The sequence below is a fragment of the Chamaea fasciata genome, unplaced genomic scaffold (genome assembly GCF_029207755.1).
Source record: "Chamaea fasciata isolate MVZ Bird 193981 ecotype frontalis unplaced genomic scaffold, bChaFas1.0.hap1 SCAF_1, whole genome shotgun sequence".
NCBI classification, from domain to species: Eukaryota; Metazoa; Chordata; class Aves; order Passeriformes; family Sylviidae; genus Chamaea; species Chamaea fasciata.
The window spans coordinates 146,823,294-146,842,968 of NW_027094086.1; the positions used below are offsets into that span (position 1 = coordinate 146,823,294).

The 19,675-nt window shown below is 45.3% G+C and overlaps 1 protein-coding gene across 9 annotated transcripts in view; it reads left to right on the forward strand.

Annotated features, from left to right (window-relative positions):
* Positions 1 to 388: 388 nt before the first annotated feature.
* Positions 389 to 19,675, forward strand: part of KMT2C (lysine methyltransferase 2C) — a 188,947-nt gene continuing 169,660 nt past the window's right edge. For 7 of the 9 annotated variants that reach the window (XM_066201033.1, XM_066201024.1, XM_066201043.1 and 4 more), the window contains exon 1: positions 1,003 to 1,191. In XM_066201033.1, the coding sequence (XP_066057130.1) occupies positions 1,013 to 1,191 (179 nt within the window). In that variant the 5' untranslated portion in view covers positions 1,003 to 1,012. Of the gene's footprint in view, positions 901 to 1,002; positions 1,192 to 18,440; positions 18,743 to 19,675 lie in introns of those variants that run through there. The other 2 variants (XM_066201015.1, XM_066201078.1) reach the window with 2 other exon arrangements.

Sequence of the window (19,675 nt, forward strand, 5' to 3'; positions counted from 1 at the left end):
GCGCGGAGCACCCCGTGGCGCCGCGTCCCGTCCGGGCCCCGCTCCGCGGTTTCCCCGCAGCCCGGCGCGGCCCCAGCCCAGCCCGTGAGGTCAGCGAGGCGGCGGATGGGTGTCTGCGCCGGGGGACGGGCGGTGGGCGGGCAGGGCAGGCGCAGTGTGGGGCCGCGGCAGGGGAGGAGGAGGAGGGCGGGCGGTCGCTGTGTCTATGTGTCGCACTGGCGGGGGGGAAGGGAGTCGGGGAGCGGGGGGGTTACACACCAGGGCAGCGCCGGGATCCCTTCTCCACCCCGCGGGGAGGGGGCAGGGCGCCGCCTCCTCCTCCCCCTTCCTCCTCCCCCTTTTTCACCCTTCCTCCTCCTTCTTTCCCCAAAGTTAAACTTCCTGCTCCCGGCCCGGCTGGGAAGGGGACGCGGAGCCCGGCCGGACTCAGCCCCTCGACACACACAACAGCTGGAGCTGTCAAAACTTCCTCCGCTCGGCCTCGGCCCCCGCCGCCTCCGCCGCCGCCGCCCGCTCCTCCTCCGCCCCCGGGGGCTCTGCGCGGGGGGAGGGCGCAGGGCCAGGGTACAATGAAGCGGCGGCCGCCGCAGCCGGGCAGCGCAGCAGCCGGAGCCGCCGCCAGCGCCCGGGGCCTCTGAGCGGGGGCGCCCAGCGGCGGGACCAGCCGCGTCTCTCTCGCTCGCTCTCTTCACCTCCCCCAGCCCCGACAGACCCCGCCGAGCCCGGGGAGGGTGTTATTGTGTGTGAGACCCTTCCTTCCGTCCTCTGCGCTTTCTCTTCGCACCCCCCCCGCTCCCCTCCCCTCCTCCTCCTGCTCTCCCCATGCTGCTCCCCCTGCTACCTGTGCTGGTCGGCGGCGGCTGAGGCCAGCGATGCGAGGCGGAGGTGGAGGAGGCGGAGGTGAGGAGGAGAGGAGCCGCGGGAGCAGGAGGAGCATCGGGATCCCCATCACCATCCTCATCTTCATCCTCATCATCATCATCCATGTGTCTCTCTCGTCCTGCTGACTAGGATGTCAACGGAGGACAAGAGTCTGGTGGTGGCGGTGGTGGAGCCGCCTCAGCAGCAGCAGCAGCAGCCCCCCGAGCCTGGAGCTCCCCCCCCAGCAGCAGCAGCAGCAGCCACAGACAAAAGACCTAGGGGCCGGCCTCGCAAAGATGGCGCTTCCCCTTTCCAGAGAGCCAGAAAGAAGTAAGTTCAGCGTTTGTGTGTGCGAGGCAGAGAGGGGCCGGGGCAGGCGGCCAGGCGCAGGCAGAGCTGTCAGTGGAGACTCGCTGCTCGTCGCCCCCTCCCTCTGCCTAATGCCATTTTGAGAAGGGCCCTTCTTTCTTCTCCTCTCCCCTTTGCACTTTCCCCTCCTCCTCCTCCTCCTTTTTCACCTTTGTCTTCCTCCGCCTGCTCTCCCTTTTACACTCTTCTTTCATCATCCCTATTCCTTTCTTCTTCTCCTTCGGAGTTTCTCTTTAGCTCTTCCCCTTTCACCCTCTTCCTCCTTTCCCCCTTGCCTCTGCACCTTCCCCCTTCTTTTTGGGTCCGTTCCCTGCCAGGACTCTCGGCTGCCTTCAGCGTCGCCCGGGTACTCCCTGTGCGCTGACGGTAGTTCCTCGTCGCTTTCCCTTGTTATGCCCCCCCCTTCCCCTCCTCTTTTTGGGAAGCAAGCACGGTTCTCGGCGGGCGGCGGGGAGGACACCCCCGCACCCCCCGCGCACACGCGGAGTTGAGGCAGGAGTTTCTGGGCGGCGCGGGGGGAGCTGTCAGCGGCCGCCGCACGGAGGGACGCGCCGGCGGGACGGTGCCGAAGCACAACAAACACCACACGGAGGGAGGGGGCGGAGGGTGGCGGGGGGAGCCCGTTCCCAGGCGCTGGCAGCTCTCCCTTCGCCGCGGCCTCTCCCCGCCGGGGGCGCGGGCGCTCGCCCGCCCCAGCGCCCCCCCCGCCCCGCCGGGCGCTCCCCGGGGGCCGCCCCGCTCCCCGCAGCCCCGGGCGGGGATCCCGCCGGCCGGGCCGGGCCGGGCCGGGCCGGGCAGCGCTGCCCCGCGGAGGGAGCGGGGCCCCGCTGCGGGTGCCCGGGGTGCGGGGCCGGGCTGCGCTCGGGGAGAGGCCCCGGCGGCCGCCTCCCGGGAAGCGCCGCGGCCGCGCTGGCTGCGCTCCCCGCGGGTTATTTTTGAGTAGGACGGAGCTTGCCATGGCATAGCTGATGGCAGCGGTAATAGGGCAAAGCTGGGCGGCACGTTTGGCGAAGGAACGTCGGGAGGTGACCAAAAGAGCTCCTGCGCTGGGAGGTCTGTCCGAGCCTCGGGGTTCAGAGGTTGTTGCCTTTGTTTTGGGGGACGCGCTCAGTTTGACACTGCCGCGTTTGTCCTGGCGAGGTCCTGGCGCTTCCCCGAGCGCCCGTCCCCAACATCACTGCCAATTTCCGCGCCGGAAACGTTTCGGTTGGAAAAGACCTTTAAGGTCAAGCCCGACCATAAGGTCACGGTGGAAGTCCACAACATGACAACGGATTCTGTTGGGCTGCACCTAAACACATGGAAAGACCATGCGTCTTTTATTTGCGTTTGTTTTTACAAATATATAAGTATCCCAGGACAGAACTATCATTTGTTTGGGATGCATGATTTTTTTGTTGTTGTTGTTGTCATTGATGAAAGTTTACCTGCAAAGGTTTTCATATCACCTCTGGTTTTGGGGAAGGTGTGTTGTTTACAGATCCCTCTTTTCATTATCTTACCTAATTTCCTGATAAAATTTTTAATATAGCGGTCGTTGAAAGTAGTTGGCAAACGTACACGTGGTGAAGTTCTTGGGTTCATCTCCTTTATTTTCTCCTTTGTACTTTGGTTTTATTTTTACTTACAAAATCCAAGCCTTACATAGGAAACCCTTGAATGTTTTATTCTAAAGGGAATTTTTCTGAAGAAAAATGCAAATGCAAGTGAAATGTATCAGCCTGCACAAAAAACCCAAATGGTGTTGTATGTGAGAACTGATGTATCTTGTTAGGCTAGTTTGAGGTTGTACATGCACTTTTGAGGTAAAGCGTGTGTTAAAGAGGTAATTCCTTGCCTTCAGTTAGGTTTTTGGTGTCATGGGAATGTTGTTGGCTAGGTTTAGGAAGAAATAAAATATTCCTGTTAAATGTGAGCTTATGCTGACATGACTATAAGTGTTTGCGTAAAAATGGGAAATTAAATTAGCTGAGACAAAAATTAAAATGAATTAGTACTCTTTTTGTTCACACTCTGATTGTTCCTGGCTGGCTTGGTGCTTCCTGTCCTGCTGCATCTTTCTGCAAAACCTGTACTTTTGGTAAAGGCATTATGACATAAGTCATAAATGCTTTTGAAGCTAGGGTTTTATAAAAATTTGTTATTTTCTAACGTGTACAGCGTAGATATAGATTGGTGGTTTGTAGTTGTATCCATTTGGGGAAGAAAATGGGTTTATTTTGAGTTTTCCTACTTACAAAATACTGATTACAACTAGCCTAGCAAATACAGAAGTAAGAAAACTAAAATTATTTTCTTTTTTTCCCTTCAGAGTGCTTGGTCTTCCTTTTCACTTCTGTGCTTTCCAGTTGGATTAATGTGCCTCATGTAAACCAGATAAAAGAGCATATGTCAGACCATTTTCTGTACTGTAATCACATGTCTAAATCACTATTAGCCAGTCAAATTGTTCAACTGCTTTATCCCATTATAGGAAATGTTCCACTGAATGTTCAGTCTAAGTGCAGCCTAAGTAATGATGAAACGAAGAGCCCTGCATTAAACTGGCAAAGCCAGAATAGAATAATTCCTCAGCTATGGAAGCCTCCATTAAACAGCAGTGCCATATTGGAGAGTGCTTTAGGTTGCTACTTTACCTTCTTTGAAGGCCGTGATTTTAAGCAAATTTGATGAGTTTAAGCAGACAGATGGAAAACTGCTTTGAATCCGTTCCTGCGAGATGCCAGGGATTCTCAGCTCTTCCCAGAAGAAGGGTGCGGAGGGTTCTTCAGTGGTACAGTGCTTGCCCACATCTCACTCTGCATTTTACCTGGTTTTCAGGAAAAATTCCAGTGGTGCTGTGGACACAGATAATACAGGGAACAGTGGAGGCTTCCTGTAGGTGAAGAATTGGCAATCGGTGCCATCAGTACCTGGAGAGAGGTACACATGGTAGAATGTGGTGCTAGAACAGTCCTTTATCATTGTTTGAAGGATGTAGCTTCACGTAGCACCATCAGGAGAGTTAATCTTAGGTGAACAGTTCATTTTTATTATTTATATGTGTAATTGTGCCTAGAGGCCAGGGCACCATTACACTACATGCAGTATGAATGCATAAGCAAAGGTTGTTCCTGCACAAACAATTTCTTAATTTAAATGCAAAGATAAGACAGCATGTAAATGTAAGACATGTATTGGGAAAGCACAAGGGAGCTGTGAGAATGCTGTGAGCAGAAGAACATGCAGAAGTTCAAGTGCCCTGGCTATCTCAGCATCGGGGAGTGATTCACAGGCATCCGACTTGGAGGATATATTTAAAGCAGGGTAGCATTGTCACCCTGAGGATTTTCACAGATAGCTGGTTTCCTGCCTGAACTGCCAGGCCAACACTCCTGTTTTCTTCCTTACATTTTGACAAGGGGGGTATCTGTATAGAGCAGCAATTCGAAGAGGCGGGGCAAGAACAGGCCAAGCAGAGCCTTGAAATTTTGAGCAAGGAGGTTGTTCATGCTGCGGTGCATCAGGAAGAATACAGAGAACTGTAATCAAAGCAGTGAACAAAGAAAATATTTTTGTAGTATCGCCTTTCTGCCTTAAAAGGTAGAAAGACTGAATTTATAAAGTTGAAAAAAGATAATAAAGTTGCATTACTAAAGCTAGGGTGTGACGGAGAAGAAGCTTTCAGATGCATGGTTAAACCAACTCTTGCTAGGATTGTAGAGGAAAAGTGGAAATAATTAGGTGCCTCCTCACTGTATGGCCTGAAATCTTGCGAACTTTACTCTTGCTTGGATTACACCTCAGGTTCCAGGGTAGGGGCCTGAAGGATAGGAATGTGGTTGAAAAGAAGTTGTAGAGGAAGAGTTCTGTTTTAACTGTACTGTCATTGTACGAACAGCTGATTGTTCATGAAAATGTATCAGAATAGCATCGTACAGGGGCAGTAAACATTTTAGCAATCAATTTTTAGTAGCAGAGCTTTCTTAATCTCTACAGGTTATAAGCAGCACAAACAGATGCAGCTTCTTAGCAAAATTTAGTAGCAGAAGTCTCATTGGTTGTGACCCTTTGTAGATCAGTGTCTAAGCTCACTTCAAACTTTATTTTCAGCATCCATCAGATATCAATGTATGTTACCAGTTATTTTTGCAAATGTGTTTAGTTTAAAGCAGCATATAATAATGCCTTCAAAACTGTGGAGAACATTTTGTGTTTCTTTTTTAATTACCCGTGTTTTAATTTCCATAGTAGTTTTTCATCGTTTGGCCAATGTAAACTGCAGTAGGTTTTCAAAGGCCATTGATTTCACATATGCTGATAGTTCTGAGGACCTTTAAGCATAAGTGTTTTTGCCAGGAAATGATTATTTGAGAATTTTTATCATCACTTTAGTTGCATTTGCATTAGGGTAGGCCAATATTTAAAGAATACCTACTCTCATTTCAAAAGAACCTTAACGTGTTGGATGAGCTTTATAGCTCAGCTGTGTTTCTTCAGTTCATCACACACCTTCTGTGTGATACTTGTGTCTCTACTTGCCTGCCCTTTTCTCAATTCAGAATTTAACATTTGCAAAATGTAAGATGTATGTTGTGTCGTGGAATAAAAATGTTGCAGTCAGGGAGGGTCATCACTACCTGGCAAGGCTGAGGTCTTTTGATGGACAAGCTTTGTGCAACTATTGCACAGCAAAGGGTTAATGTATTAAAGCAAACACTGGCCCTGTACAAGCCACGTGTATCAAACTGCTTGGCCCAAAGCCAGAAGGCACATAGTGGAGCACAGAGTGAGGAGGAGATGAGGTGTGAGGATTGAAGTTGGCTCTTTGCAGAGCAGGGCTGAGCTTTGTGCCATTTTCTTCAGCAGCCCATGTTCTGTGACTTCCTCCACTGTATTTGAATTACCAAGCAACTCCCAACTGCTGTATGTGTTTTTTGCATAGGAGCCTGGCTCACAGTGCTCAGGAGGTGAATGATGTCTGTATTAATCTTTGGATTTTCAGTTCGTGGTAAGTACTTGTGCGATGGATAGGGTTTATTGAATTGTTTTGCCACAAAGTTGTTAAAATGTGGATTCATGTAGTGTCTTCACTTGTATCTGAAGGGTGAGTAAAGTTAAGCTGAACTCTGGAAATAGATGCACAGTTTCCCCAATTTGAAACAGACTTGTTGAGAAGGACTCTTCAAGCCTTTTTTTTTTTTTTTTTGACATTTCAGTTGTTAGTTCCTCTATGTTTGTATTTAATGTTCCATTGAATTTCTGTAGCTCTTGTCATGAGAGGACCTCCAGGAGCTGTCAGACAGATCAAGTGTGATGGCTGTCTGAAATATCAACATACTTGTCACAAGGTGTGTTTTGCCCAGTCTCTTGGTTGCGACTCTGAGCCATCTACACACCAGGCATCTCCTCATCCTGTGTGTAATGACACAGGAGACTTTTCCCTTTTATTGTTTCATTTAAAACAATAAAACAGTTCCATTTTCTTGGCTTTGCTTGTCGATTTTTTTTTTTTCTTGGTAGCATGTTAACTCCTACTAACTTCTTGTCATTGTTCTTTCATAAGATAAGTGATTGGAAATGGACATTTCTATTCTTTGTCATAATTTCAGCTGAGAGATGGTTTTCCAAGGCAGTTGGCTTGCTGAGAATAGGTGAGCTCTCCCTTTCTCAGGCTGGAGTTGTTTTTTAACTCCTTGCACCACAGCAATATTGGAGGGGTAGCAGGGTTATGTATTTCCAGGGAAAATAGAATTTCCTTATCCGCCATTAATGATCAGTCCCTTATACAGTGTTACTATACACTAATGCTGTGAAATTAACTTTTCAAAAAATGCTGTCATAGGTAGACTAAAATGTTATTAATTGCTAAATAATTAGGTGACTGAAGATTCCAGGAAATATTGAAAGCTTTTCTCCTTTCTATGTTTAATATATTTGATCAGCAGTTCATACAACCTGCATGGTTCATATAGTTTGGATAAATACAGAGGAGCAAGATTTTACTACGTTTTTGCTTGTAACTTGTACTTTTGGTAACTTGTACTGAATTCTGCGTTTTTTGTTCTGTTTTTTTTTCCCCCCCACTGGAAGGATGGCACTAGGCAGTGCTTTTCATGCCATTCCTCTCTTAGTCAAAATAAGTTTGGGCACTTAGTTAAAGACCTATGCTGAGTAAGTTCTTCTGACAGCATTGGTGCTTTTGAAAGCAAGTAAGATAAAGCAGGAAGCCCCTTAAAACCTAGAATATTTTTTACGTAAAGAAACATAGGCTGTGAGTGTATGGAGTTCATCAGGTGGTTGTTTTCCCCAAACACCATAAATCTTAAGCTGGTTCTGGCAGTGAAAAAGGAGCAGCAGCGCTGCCTTCCCTCTGCTACCAGCTGTTTGTTCTCTCTCCTGTGCTGACCCAGGCGCTTGTGGTGGAGCTGCCCAGGGAAAACTGAGCTGGGGTAGAAGTAACCTGGCAGGGAAACGTGTTTGTGATAGCAGGAGCGAGGAGGAGGCCGGAGCAAGGGCCGGGCTGCTGGCGGGAGGCAGAGCTCCTGGCAGCCTGCAGCGCTCCCTGCGAGGGTACAGCCTCGGCCCCCGGAAATTTGGGGGGCTTTGGTTGTCAGCCTTTGAGCTTTCCAATACACAAGGAAATTCAGGAGGGTTTTTTACAGCCTACGGTCACATAAGGCTGGTTCATCGGTGGTTGAGAAAGAAATAGTGATGTTGAGAGGGTTCTTCACAGCACACATGTAGAGGAGTTGTTCTCATCTTCCTTGGCTCAGATGTTGATTAAATAAGGAATTTCAGTTCTCACTTTGATCCTGGGAATCATTCTTAAATTGGGTGTTTAAATACCCACAAATAACAATGTAAGTAAAATAGTTTATGTTAATAACTTCTGGTGTCCTGGAAGCTCCTTCCCACAAGTATATCAATATATAGGCGTTATAATAAAATCAAATGAGATCTTCCTTCTTTCAGAATATTTTTGTCTTTTGCATTTTTTTGGGGGAAGTATTTTTACTAAATCACACATGTACCCAATCCTATTGCCAGCCATTCCCATATAAATTTATAATTGCTAATTTTCAGTGCTGTATTTATCGACATTCTAATTGCTTTTCTTGAAGAAACTGCTGGAAGCACTATCAAACTAGGATGTTTCCACCCAGACTTTTGGCATTGGGTAGGGGGAGGAAAAAAGAGGAGTTTTTCTCTTCTTTCACATTATTACTGAATATAAAGTCTTGCCAAAACTAGTTTTAATTAGGCTCTCGGAAAAAAAAAAATCAACTTTAGGAAAAATTATAATTTTTTTACTTTGCCTATTACATATTTATATTCCTTGGAGCATGTGCTGTTGAGTTACTTGTATGGCACGGGAAAATGAAAGGGATTTTTTGCTTGCTAAAATGTGGTCCAAATGTGCAGCCTCTGCCACTAAACATTTACTGACATCTGAGGTGGCTGTTTGTGATGTGAGTACTGTCTGGAAGCTGTAGCTAATCCAGAATGACTTCTGGAGCATCCCAGTATTCATGGAACCTGGATGTTCCAATAATGGTGTCTTTCCCTCCTGTCTGTCTGGCAGTGAAGACTGTCTGCAGTGTTCTTAGGGCTCAAGAGAACAGGATAGGATGATGGCTCCATAATGTTATTAATAAAGAGAGGAGTAATTCTGTCTTAAAATTTGGGAGATTTATTAGTAAGCCATTTTATTAATGCAGAATGTGAATTATTCAGGGTTTTTTCTCCTGATGTGTGAAGTTCAGGAGCACAAAATGAAATTCTTTTAAATAAAAGGAATATTTAGTTTTCGTGTATCAACAGAGATAAATGAAACTGTATGGCCAAAAAGACTTCAGGGTGATCCTTCTGTGTGTTGTGTATCTGTTCCATTTCTGACAAATGGTTCTCTGACTTGTTTTTGAAGTATTTAGTGAATGCAGTTCCCCTCTATCTCTAGGCAGTTGGTTTCAGTAACTAATTTTGTACAGGATAAAATAAATATTCTTTACTGCTGATTAAGCCGGTTTTGTCTTGTATTACTCACAGCTAAGACTCCACAGCTGAAATGGAGAACAATTTTTATACAAAACTTTTATTTATCAGGTGATTGTCTCCTTTGTTCTGCACTGAACAAGCTTAACCTCTTTAGCAACATAATATTGATTTATCTGATTTATCCTTCAAAAGATTGCTAGTCTTTATTAGGTATCACTTGGTTGATATGAGCCACTTCTTAATTTATCAGAATGATTTTTGTTAAGATCTTGTCTTCAAAAATATTTGTAGCCCCTGCCTCAGCCATGCATTGTATATAACTCCTGTGTGTGTCAATGTCCTCATGCAGGTCCTGGAGGAAGGGACTGTCTTGTAACGTTCATCCATGTGGATTGAAAAGAATTTGCAAATAAAAACCCTCTGAGTGCCACAGCTCATTGTTGCCAGCCTCTCTTAGGGCATTTTTTACCAGGACTGTGTTGGGGAAGATGGTTGCTCATAGTTCAGAGATTACTTCTCTCTGTTTCTTAGCATTGTGTGAAATTCTTCCAGTCCTGCTGACTTGAATTTCTCCGATTATTTAGTCTAGCAACAAAATCAGTTTCTGGTATTAGCTACAATAAATCTGTTTTATGGAGGCAAAAATACAGAAAATGGCATTTGAGTCTGTTCTATCCATTTGTTCTTTCTAAACACTGTTTGTAAGGACTTTTGTGTTTTCCTTCTTCTAAAATATTTCTGAAACTTTGTTTGCCTTTTATACTGCACAGTGGTAATACTGCATGCTGTGCTTTTATCTCTTCTGATTTTTATCCCTGACAGTTTATGCTGTTCCTTTATATTCATTAAAATGCCCTTGTTTCCATCCCTAATATGATTCTTTCTAGTTTCAGACCCTTATTACTGGCTGCTTTTGATGTAGCCGGTATTGTTCATATACATTTCCTATCTGTCCCCTGCTTTGGAATGCTTTGCCATTGTGCACATTCCAGTACAATAACTGCCAGTCCTCCTTTAAATTGTAAGTCTCAAGAGATTCTAGCAACAAGTTCAAAGAGTTTGTTGAAATTTGCTTTTCTCCTTTCAGTTAATTGAAGATAAAATTTTGCTCTCCTCTCTCTCTGCTGCTCTCGCTTTCCCCCTTCCTTGGCACAGCGAGTGCTTCTCGTTACCACTTCCAGCCAAATCACTGTACACATTGAGATGTTTAAAATGGAGCCTGCCCTAATAGAGTGAAGTGTGAAGTAACTGCTCTTCTGGCACCCTCAACTTTGTGAAACAGTTGTCCTCAGCGTTTTCACAAATATGTTGGGCTGTTTGTTCTGATATTTTGGTTTTCTATTAGACGTATGGATGAGGAAGGCCTCCTCTTACCCTCTGAGGTACGTGCTCTGAAAACTTCTGTTAGCTGATTGCAAAGACTCAGCAGCTTCCTCAGATTTCTCTCTCCCAGCCTTCCCAGTTCCTTTTTTCCTAGTTCCCATTCCCTGTTGCTTGTGTGTTTGTTTCACCTCCAGTTTTTTTCCCTTGTAATAAAAGCAAGTGACAATTTTTTTCTTACTGTGGCCTACTGAGACTAGAACTTTTCATTGTGAGGAAAGGCTTGGAAAAGGGCATTTTGAAATAGGAATAACCCATCATTTCAGTTTCCTAAATTTTTCGATTTCTACGTGGGGCTGGTTTGTGGCTGTGCTTGTGTTTTGTATGGATGAGGGGCATGGCTGTAGCCAGCGATAGTGTTCTGGCACATGAAGCACTCAGCTCCTTGTCCATGGTTGTGAAAAACCCAGCAGGGAATGTTTGGAGTTGCTGGACACTGCTGTCCCCAGTGTCGTCCCCACTGTCACACGGTTCCAGTGGTTGCTCATCCAGTTCTGCCCCCTCTGCCAAACAGTTCTCAAGGCTGGCCCAAGATTTTTTGTGGTCCACACGCTGTTCCCAGCATAGTTTGTGTGGGAGTTTGGGAATTAGATAGCGTGGATGGAAGCTGTCCGGTGCTTGTCAGCCTCAAGGCCAACAGCACCAACTACGTTTAATGTACTGGTACAACCATAACTGGATTTGTTTTGTTAGTGGTGTTCCTTTAAAGAGGAATTCAATCAAACTGATAGAATTCTCATCAGTTTCACTTCCAGCCTCCTGGGCAAACAGTGTGCCACAGTTAATGTTCTCAAACCCGTCGGGATGTGAGTTTAGGAGGAGCAGCTCACAGCAGAATTGCTCTAGAGGGAGCAGAGGAGATGGGATGTACAAGCCATGATGCTCTGGGAAATGCTGGCTTTCAATGCTACTTCAGGCTTCTCACACACGATGTTTCCTGGTTCGTGTTTTGAGTAATTAACCTTGCATCAGGCATCCTGGTAGAGATTTACACAAAGGAAAGTGCAAAACACATTCGGCACGAATTCTAATTTATATTTCTGCCTGTGTCTTCCAGAAACCCTTTAGGAGGGAACTGGGCCCAGAAATGGGAGGGTAACTCAAGAAATAAATGATCTGTAAGCAAAATTATTTAAAGAAATAATCTCTGAGCTCTTTTGTGTAGCACTAAGGGCTTGCTCATGTCTGGCTATGCTGTTGTCTCTTTCTTTAACGGAATGGGAGACTATTCTTTGTCTTGCTGTGAACAGCTTGGAAATACATTCATTTCAAATGTATTAGTTGGTAAAGAATAAATAGAAAAGCTTGGTAAACTCACATTTCATGTGCTCTCTTTGTGGTCTTCTCAGACAAGGAGACATTGGTAGAGCAGAACAGAGAAAGTACTGTTGGTTGTGGATCTACTTCATGGACAGGCAGAAAATCTTGTTCTCAAGGCTTGTTAATCAGATGCTGTCAAGTGGGGGTTTTAAATTACTGATAATGTAAATAAATATTTGTTTAAGAATATTTTCAGTTTTCTTTTTTTTAAATTCATGTGTCTCTTCATTTTATTTGCTTTAGACTGTCTTGATAGATAAAAAAATAACCTGTTTTTACATTATTAGCTTGACCACATTATTTTAAAGGCTTTTTTAGACCAATGAAAGTTTCTTGTCTATGCTTAGCTAACATGCTCATGCTTAGAAAAAGTGAAGTCATAATTGTCTTGGACATGTTTAAACTTGTTGAGTTGTAGCTTGGGCTCTCAGCTATTCTGTATCTTCTCAGATGCACTGTTTTCCTCGTGTGGCTAGAATTTGGAAAAGTATTGTGACAGACATTTGTTCGCTGGCTTTTATCTAAAGGCTATAAATGTTGTTCAGTCAAGTTGTTAAATATTTCTGGGTTTTTTTCTTTTTGTCCCCTAGTGTGTAGCCTGAACTAAACCTGGGGATTTACATCTGCATGGATGTGACCACGTCATGTGGTGTGGGAGCATATTCCATAACAACTATTAGTAATGGGCCTTGGGGACAGGGCAGAGGCTGAATTCTAACTCCTGTAGTCATGCCACCTAGCTTTCTTTCTTAGGAGCATTGTGATGGTCTAGTTTCTGTCTGAATTGTTTTCTTTCAAAACTTGAATAATTATGTTTATTTTACTATTCTAAAGGAGCTTACTAACGAAAGGAGGAAGAGCCTTTAAATTCTGCCGAGGTCTTTATGCTCAGTCAGAAGAATGAAGTAGTTATCTCTGAAATGCAATTCAGATGGATGGGGGTCTGACCAGGGGCAATCTAATAGGAAATACTGAACAAAGGTGTTTAGGTGTGATTTAGGTTGTCTGAATATCACCTTTATGCCCTGATCTCTGTTGTCTGTACTTGGCATAAGTTATTTCAAATAGGGTCCCCCCATCGGATCTCAGCACTGTGTGTAATTACACAGCTATGTAAACAATGAATTCAGCTTCAAAATATTTTTAAACCGTTTTGGGAACTGACTCTGACCTGCTTTGAGCAGGAGGTTGGACTGGCTGACCTTTGAGGTCTTTTTCAACCTGAGTGACTGTGATCCTATTCCATGAGCATCCCTTCTGATGGTGATGTCCATTATTTATGTTTCACCCATTGCTTTTACACAGTGAATGATGCGTAATAACTTTTACTTCCTAGATGGTGTTTTCCTGTATTGTTTATGGAAAGAAAATAGTTTACTCAATCTCTTTGTTTCATTGGCTGTGTTTCTTAATTCCTTTGTCACCTGATACTTGCTTTATCTATTAATCTGTGTGATTCCACATATATGAAATAAATTATTACTTCCTTACCACAGTGGGATTGTTTTTTTCAGAAACGGTGTCACCTGGCATACCAGGTTTTCTTTTTAAAAAGTACATTTAAAAGTTTATCTGCTAGAAGAGGGTAGGGCTATTTTGATTACATTAAAGCAAATATGTCAGAATTTATGTTCTCATTGGGTTTCCGTCGTGCGTGGTTGAAAACAATTTTGTCCTGCCTTTGCTAGCTGCTAATAATTCATGTCACTAGCAATAAGGCATTTTCTGATGGCCTGGGAGTGTTCAGGTATTTCTGTTTTCTGCCTCTTCTCATCTTGCATCTTCTTTTGAAGTTGTGGTCTTTTCATCTATATTGGTTTTTAGTCCTCTCAGTATTTATTTGTTTAGCCCTTTTTTTTTTCTTTCTTTTTTTTTTTTTTAAGAAAATTTTCATCAGGAACTCTAGTGAGGGGCCAAGGGGGAATGGCTTCAAACTGTCAGAGTGCAGGTTTAGAATAGATGTTGGGAGCAAATTCTTTGCTATGAGGGTGGTGAGGCACTGGAACAGTTTGACCAGACAAGCTGTGGTTGCCCCATCCCTGGAAGTGTTCCTTGCCAGGCTGGATGGGGCTTGGAGCAACCTGGTCTAGGTGGAAGGTGTCCGTGCCCGTGGCAGGGGATTTGGAACTTGTATTGGCCAAACCTTGCCAGTCAAAACATGACAAGAGACAGAATGTGATGCTTTCTTTATAGAAAGCTGTTTCAATTACCTGACTTACATTGCTGTTCAAATTCTGTTTCTAAAAGCAAGCTTGCTAGATACGACATCTTAGATGTAATGGTTTAAATCGAATTTATCACAGTATGTTAACGTGGGTATGCAGTTATTACACTAAACGTGTTTCTTGGCTGTGTGACATGCTGCCAACCTGTCTCTGGGTCTAGATATGATCTGGTTCGTGCTCACTAGAAGAGAGAGCAGGGGAGAGGAAATAGACTGTTTGGAACTGGTTTGGAACCTGTTTTTATTTTATTTTTTTACTTTTAGAAATGGAGTCTATCTCTAGAGAATGTTGTAGTACAGGTTACAAACTAAGAACTTCCAAACCCCTTCAAATGCTGCAAAAAGAAGGAGTCAATCGTCTCCTGTATAATCCTTTGGCATGGAAATTGGAATTTACAGAGAAATTATTCACACAAGAGGGTGGTTTGAGTTGCTATGTAGCATGGAAGCATAAAGGGATGCTAGAAGGTAAGAATGCCTTTACATTTCAGTAGAATCGCCAGGCTAAGGAGAAATACTTGCATTTCCTTTTCTGCCATTGTCCTTTTGTAGCTCAGTACTTAGTACTTAACCTCAGGTTGTTACAACTACAATATTTTTAGAAACCCATTGAATATTTTGGAAATAGCAGATCAGCAGGAGTTAAGGAAAATTTTTAAGAAAGACAAACACATCTTTGAGCTTCTTAATATATCTGTCTTTACATTTTAAAATCAATGAAGTAACAGATCAGACGTATGACCCGGTTAGGGTAACCAAGTAATACTGTTGAGAAGCCCATGTCTCTTACTTGTATATGTATTCATCTGAACTTTTGATAGGAGGATATTGGAAATGGTGAGTTATCTATTTCTGAATTTCTCTTGGTTGCTGTGAAGAAACATTCTCTCAAAGTTAGGAATGTAAATAAGGCCTATCACAAACAGATAGGGTGTGCTTCGCTCAATGTGTCTTGATTAACTCAAGAGTGGCATCCTTGAGTTAATCAATTTGAGCTTGGAAGAAAACAGTCCACCATATGTATAGACATAAGTTTTTATCTTAATCATTAAATCTATCACTTCTGTTGCTTATAAAAAAAAAGAAGTCTGAGGAGAGACGACTGGTCCCATTTTCCCCATGTACATTTTCTTGGCAGAAGCATTGGCATAAACACCTCCTGCCTTGCCACGATGGTGACACACGTTTGTGGAGATGTGTGAATCAGGGCAGGGAGCTGCTGCAGACACAATTGCTTTGCCTTTTCTCAGTGTCCAGCCCCGCTGCTTCTTGCTGGGTTGCCCTGTCTGGTTCACAATCCAACATTCAGCTGAATGGGAACAGTTCCGAGGCTGGGAAGAGGTTTGGGCTGGGATCAGCTTCCATTGGAACTGCTGCTGAACATATAATCCTACTGAATGCAATTTATGGGCAGTTTGTCTGAAGTAGTAATCAGTCAACATGACTGGTGTTGGACCACATGTGACTGTGCTGTAGTAAAATTACACTTTTTCCTTCCTTCCGAAGATTTTTAGGGCAATTAATGTGCTCTTACAGTAAAAGAACTAAATCTCACCCTTTGATGTGAGAGGAAATGCATCCCCAAAGAAGGGGAAGAACAAGGCTGGCTAATATAGCTTCATACCTGCTAGCTTGGATCTTGGATGACATGAACAGCAGGGAAAAATACTGAGAGTAATTAATTATTATTATTTTAACCAGCTATTATTAAATTACAACTTCTTGTTGTGCTAGCGTACTTAAACTTGTCAGGTGACCCATTACCTTCTAGGTTAAAACCTAAAGTTTTTAACAGTGTAACATATGAAAATATCTGCAGGTTTAAGGTACAGCAGCACAGACAACCGTGTGAATTGATGGAGGGTCAGTCATGCTGCAGGGGCATCACCTGGAATGGTTCCACACCAGGGTTGTAGTGGAATCCCATCAAAACAGGCGGTTACGGGATAGATGACACACAGGAAACTTGGTGCTCCAGCCTTGCTTAGCCTACTACCTCTAAACACTCCTTTTATTTAATACAGTTTGGAAAACACACTGCTGCTGTCTGCTGTTTGATATCTTCTTTGGTTGAAGAGAAGCTTACTTTAGCTGATCTCAGAATAATTTGTAATAAAAATGTTTAAACTCAGCAGAGATGAATGTCCAACAAGGGGCTCATCTTGGCTGAACCTGGACTGTGAGTGTGAAAGGGAAAAGGCAAAAGCGATTAATGTGTCAGTAGGGCCTCTGCAATTCACCACTTACTTGTTGGTTGGACCAAGGCAACCAGCCCTTACTGCAAAATAAACCCCTGACATTCACCACCTCAGCTACGGTTTGGAATAACATATTTAACCTTCTCATTGCAGCAGACTGAGTGTGCTAATACGTGTAGTTACAGAGATGTGCTGATAAGCCAGAGCTTGATAGCACCTTGTAGCCAAATATATTTATGTGTCCGTACCTGCACTAACATGGCACAATGGCTCTTATACAATAGTTACTTGTTTCAGAGTAAACACCTGGAGATTTTTTCATGTGAGTGCTTTCTTTTTAAAATTTTATCTTCATCTCTGCAGAATGGGTTTGATAAAAACTTTCCTGTAGGCTGGGCACATAGAACGTGTTCCAGTTGAAAATGGAAGGAGAGGCTGCGTTGGTCCGCTCCCTTTACCTGGGTAGATCTCGCTCTGTCAATCAGTGTGGGAATTTGGGTTTGTTCTGTTCAGTCTTAGAAGTGAAATGGTATCTTTGAGTTACTAGGTGCATTTATTGAGAGTTTCTCTAGCCAGTACTCATAAGGCAATACTGAACTTGCTTGTCCACAACAGATGGTGCCCAAGATTAACTATGTCCAGCTGCAGCTCGGTGTGACAGAAGAGAATTCGATAAGAAAAAATATTAAGATGAGTGAGAAAATAGAGGTGATGCGTCTTACTTCGTTAGGCAGGCAAGTCAGATTATTGTTGTCAGTGTGTCAACCTGTGTCTTGCAGGATGTCTGATACTTAAACGAATTTTAAGAAAACTTGGGATTGACAGAAGCAAAGAATTGCACAACAGCTGCTTCAGGGTTTTTGCGTGAAGGGAAGCTGAACAAAGGTAGTTGCGTTACTGCTCAAATTGGCAGGACCCATTGATTTGCAAGTTTCTATCAGTGCAAGTGAAGTGACACTTGCGTAATGTTTTCTTGATTTGTTTTTCTCTCTGTAGGAGAATAAAATTGGCAGGGACCATTTGGAAGATTAGGAAAGAGCCATTTGTAGATGGACATTTGTCAAGCTTTGCTTTCTTAGCTTGTCCGTTCCAGATTGTTTTGGGGAAGTGTAGAGCAGCCTGGAAAATGCTGGGGGGGGTGTGGGAGGGGAAGAGAAAAAGAAGAAAACTAAAACATAAAACACTAACTAAAACCACAAAACTAAACACCAAGAAGTTTCACCTCAACATGAGGAAGAACTTCGCCTTGAGAGAGGCAGAGCAGAGCACTGGAAGAGGCTGCCCAGGCAGGTCATGGAGTCTCCCCTCGCTGGAGACATTCCAAACCCACCTGGACGCGTTCCTGTGTCACCTGCTCCAGGTGACCCTGCCTTGGCCGGGGCTTGAAGTAGCTGATCTCCAACCCCAAGTGTTCTATGATACTGTGGAAAAACGAGAGAAAAAAAAAAAAAAAAAAGAAAGAAAGAAAGAAAGAAAGGCGATCCCCGGAGTCCCGCGTTAATCTTTCACGGGTGCAATCTTGGTTTTCCCAGAGCAGCCCCAGCAGCCGAGGAGGGGCCGCCAGGAAAGCGGCTGGCGTCTATGGAAACCTAACTTTCGGTTGCGCCGCTTTGTTAAATGGGAAAGTGCGGGCGTGGGGGGAAGGGAGCGGGAGCGCTGCCGCCCGCCGCGCTCGCAGGGTAGGGTGCTCCCGGCCGGGGCCGGCGGGGGGAGCGGCCGGGCGCTCCCGCTCTCGCTCGCCGGCTTCGGCCCGGGCTCGGCCGGTGCGGGGCGCGGGGTGCGGGGCGCGGGGCGCGGGGCGGGGGCCGGCCCGGGGGAGCCTCCGGCGGGGGCGCTGCGCCTCCGGCCGCCGCCGCTCCGCCTCCCGAGCGCGGGCGGCCCCGCTCCTGCCGCAGCGCTCCGGTCCGCACATTGGCGGCGCCCGGCTGCGTCGGATCTACTTTCTCTCCCTCGGCTCCTTTTTTTTTTTTTTTTTTTTCCTCCTCTTTTTTTTTTTTTTCTTTTTTTTTTTTTTCCTTTCCCCTCCCCTTCCCCCCCGCTCCCCTCCCCCTCCGCCCTCCTCCGCCGGCGGCCCCAGCCTGGTTCGGGGAGGATCCCGGAGCCGAAGTTCCGCGGCGATCGGGGCTGTGGCGCATCGCTCCCCGGCGGCGCCGCCATGGGGGGGGCCCTGTAGAGCCGCCCGAGGCCCCGGGGCAGCGGCCGGGGGAGCGCCGAGCGAGCGGCACGAACATGGCAGACCGCGGGCAGTGCTGAGCATCGGCGTCTCCGCTCCGCGCTGGGCTCGGGCCCTGGCATGTAAATAACTTCTCTTCCCTCCGGATCGCACCCGGTGCCAGCCCCTCCATTTTCCAGAGGGGATTTGCGAGCGGTTCCGCGGCGCTGGGCGATGTCGCGCAGAGCCAGTTCGCCGGGGGTGAGTACGGCTGGCGCTGAACTTCTTTGTATCGAGGGCAGGCGGTGACAGCGGGAAGGGGCTCCCCGGGGACGGGGGACCCGCCGGGACCGGGCGGCAAACTTGGCGTGGGGACTGGGCGCCGCTGACACTCGGCACGGCGAATTCGACGCCGTTCGGTCAAAAAAAAACCCGGACCCGCGTCCAGACGTGGGTGTAGAGGTTCAAGTTACACGCTCGCTGGATAATCCGCGGCCGTTTACAAAATAAAAATAAGGAAAAGGAGGGTGGTGGGTGGGAGAAAGAACCACAAAAGCCCCGCTCTCTCTGACCCGGGCGCAGCCGGGCATCCGGTCAGCGCTGTCCCGGGTACACCTACACACGTGTGCCCGCAGATACTCTTTAAAAAATACGACTTTATATGGGTAACTATAGCACAACTATTTTTTTTTTCCCTTTTTTTTTTTTTTTTTTTTTTTTTTTTTTTTGGGTCACTTCCTGATGTAAATATTGGAGAGATGGAAAATGGAGATAGGGGTAATTTTTCTTTAATATTTTGAAGTATTCTGTGGAGGCTATTTTTGAAGAGCGTGCCATTTTAATTTTACATGCTCTCAGAGCATACCTGTATAGTGTTAATTTTAGGGGATCCTCCCACTGTTTTAAATTGTAGCTCTAAACTAAGAGAGAAAAATGAAAACACTTAAAAAAATAAACTGTGTTTCTAGTGCATAATGGATGGCCAGAGCATCATATGCGATGATTTTTGTATGAGCAGCGAGCAAATAGGTCATAAGTCAAAGTAAGTGTTATGTAACTGGCTGGTTTTAACAAACTTGGTATAACTGTAAAGAAAAAAAGACTCTTTATTTTTTTTATTTGGGCAGTATGAGAGGCTGGCTACCCTTTTTTTCATTGGCCTTACTTTGTAGCAGGTTGATTAAAGAAACCCAC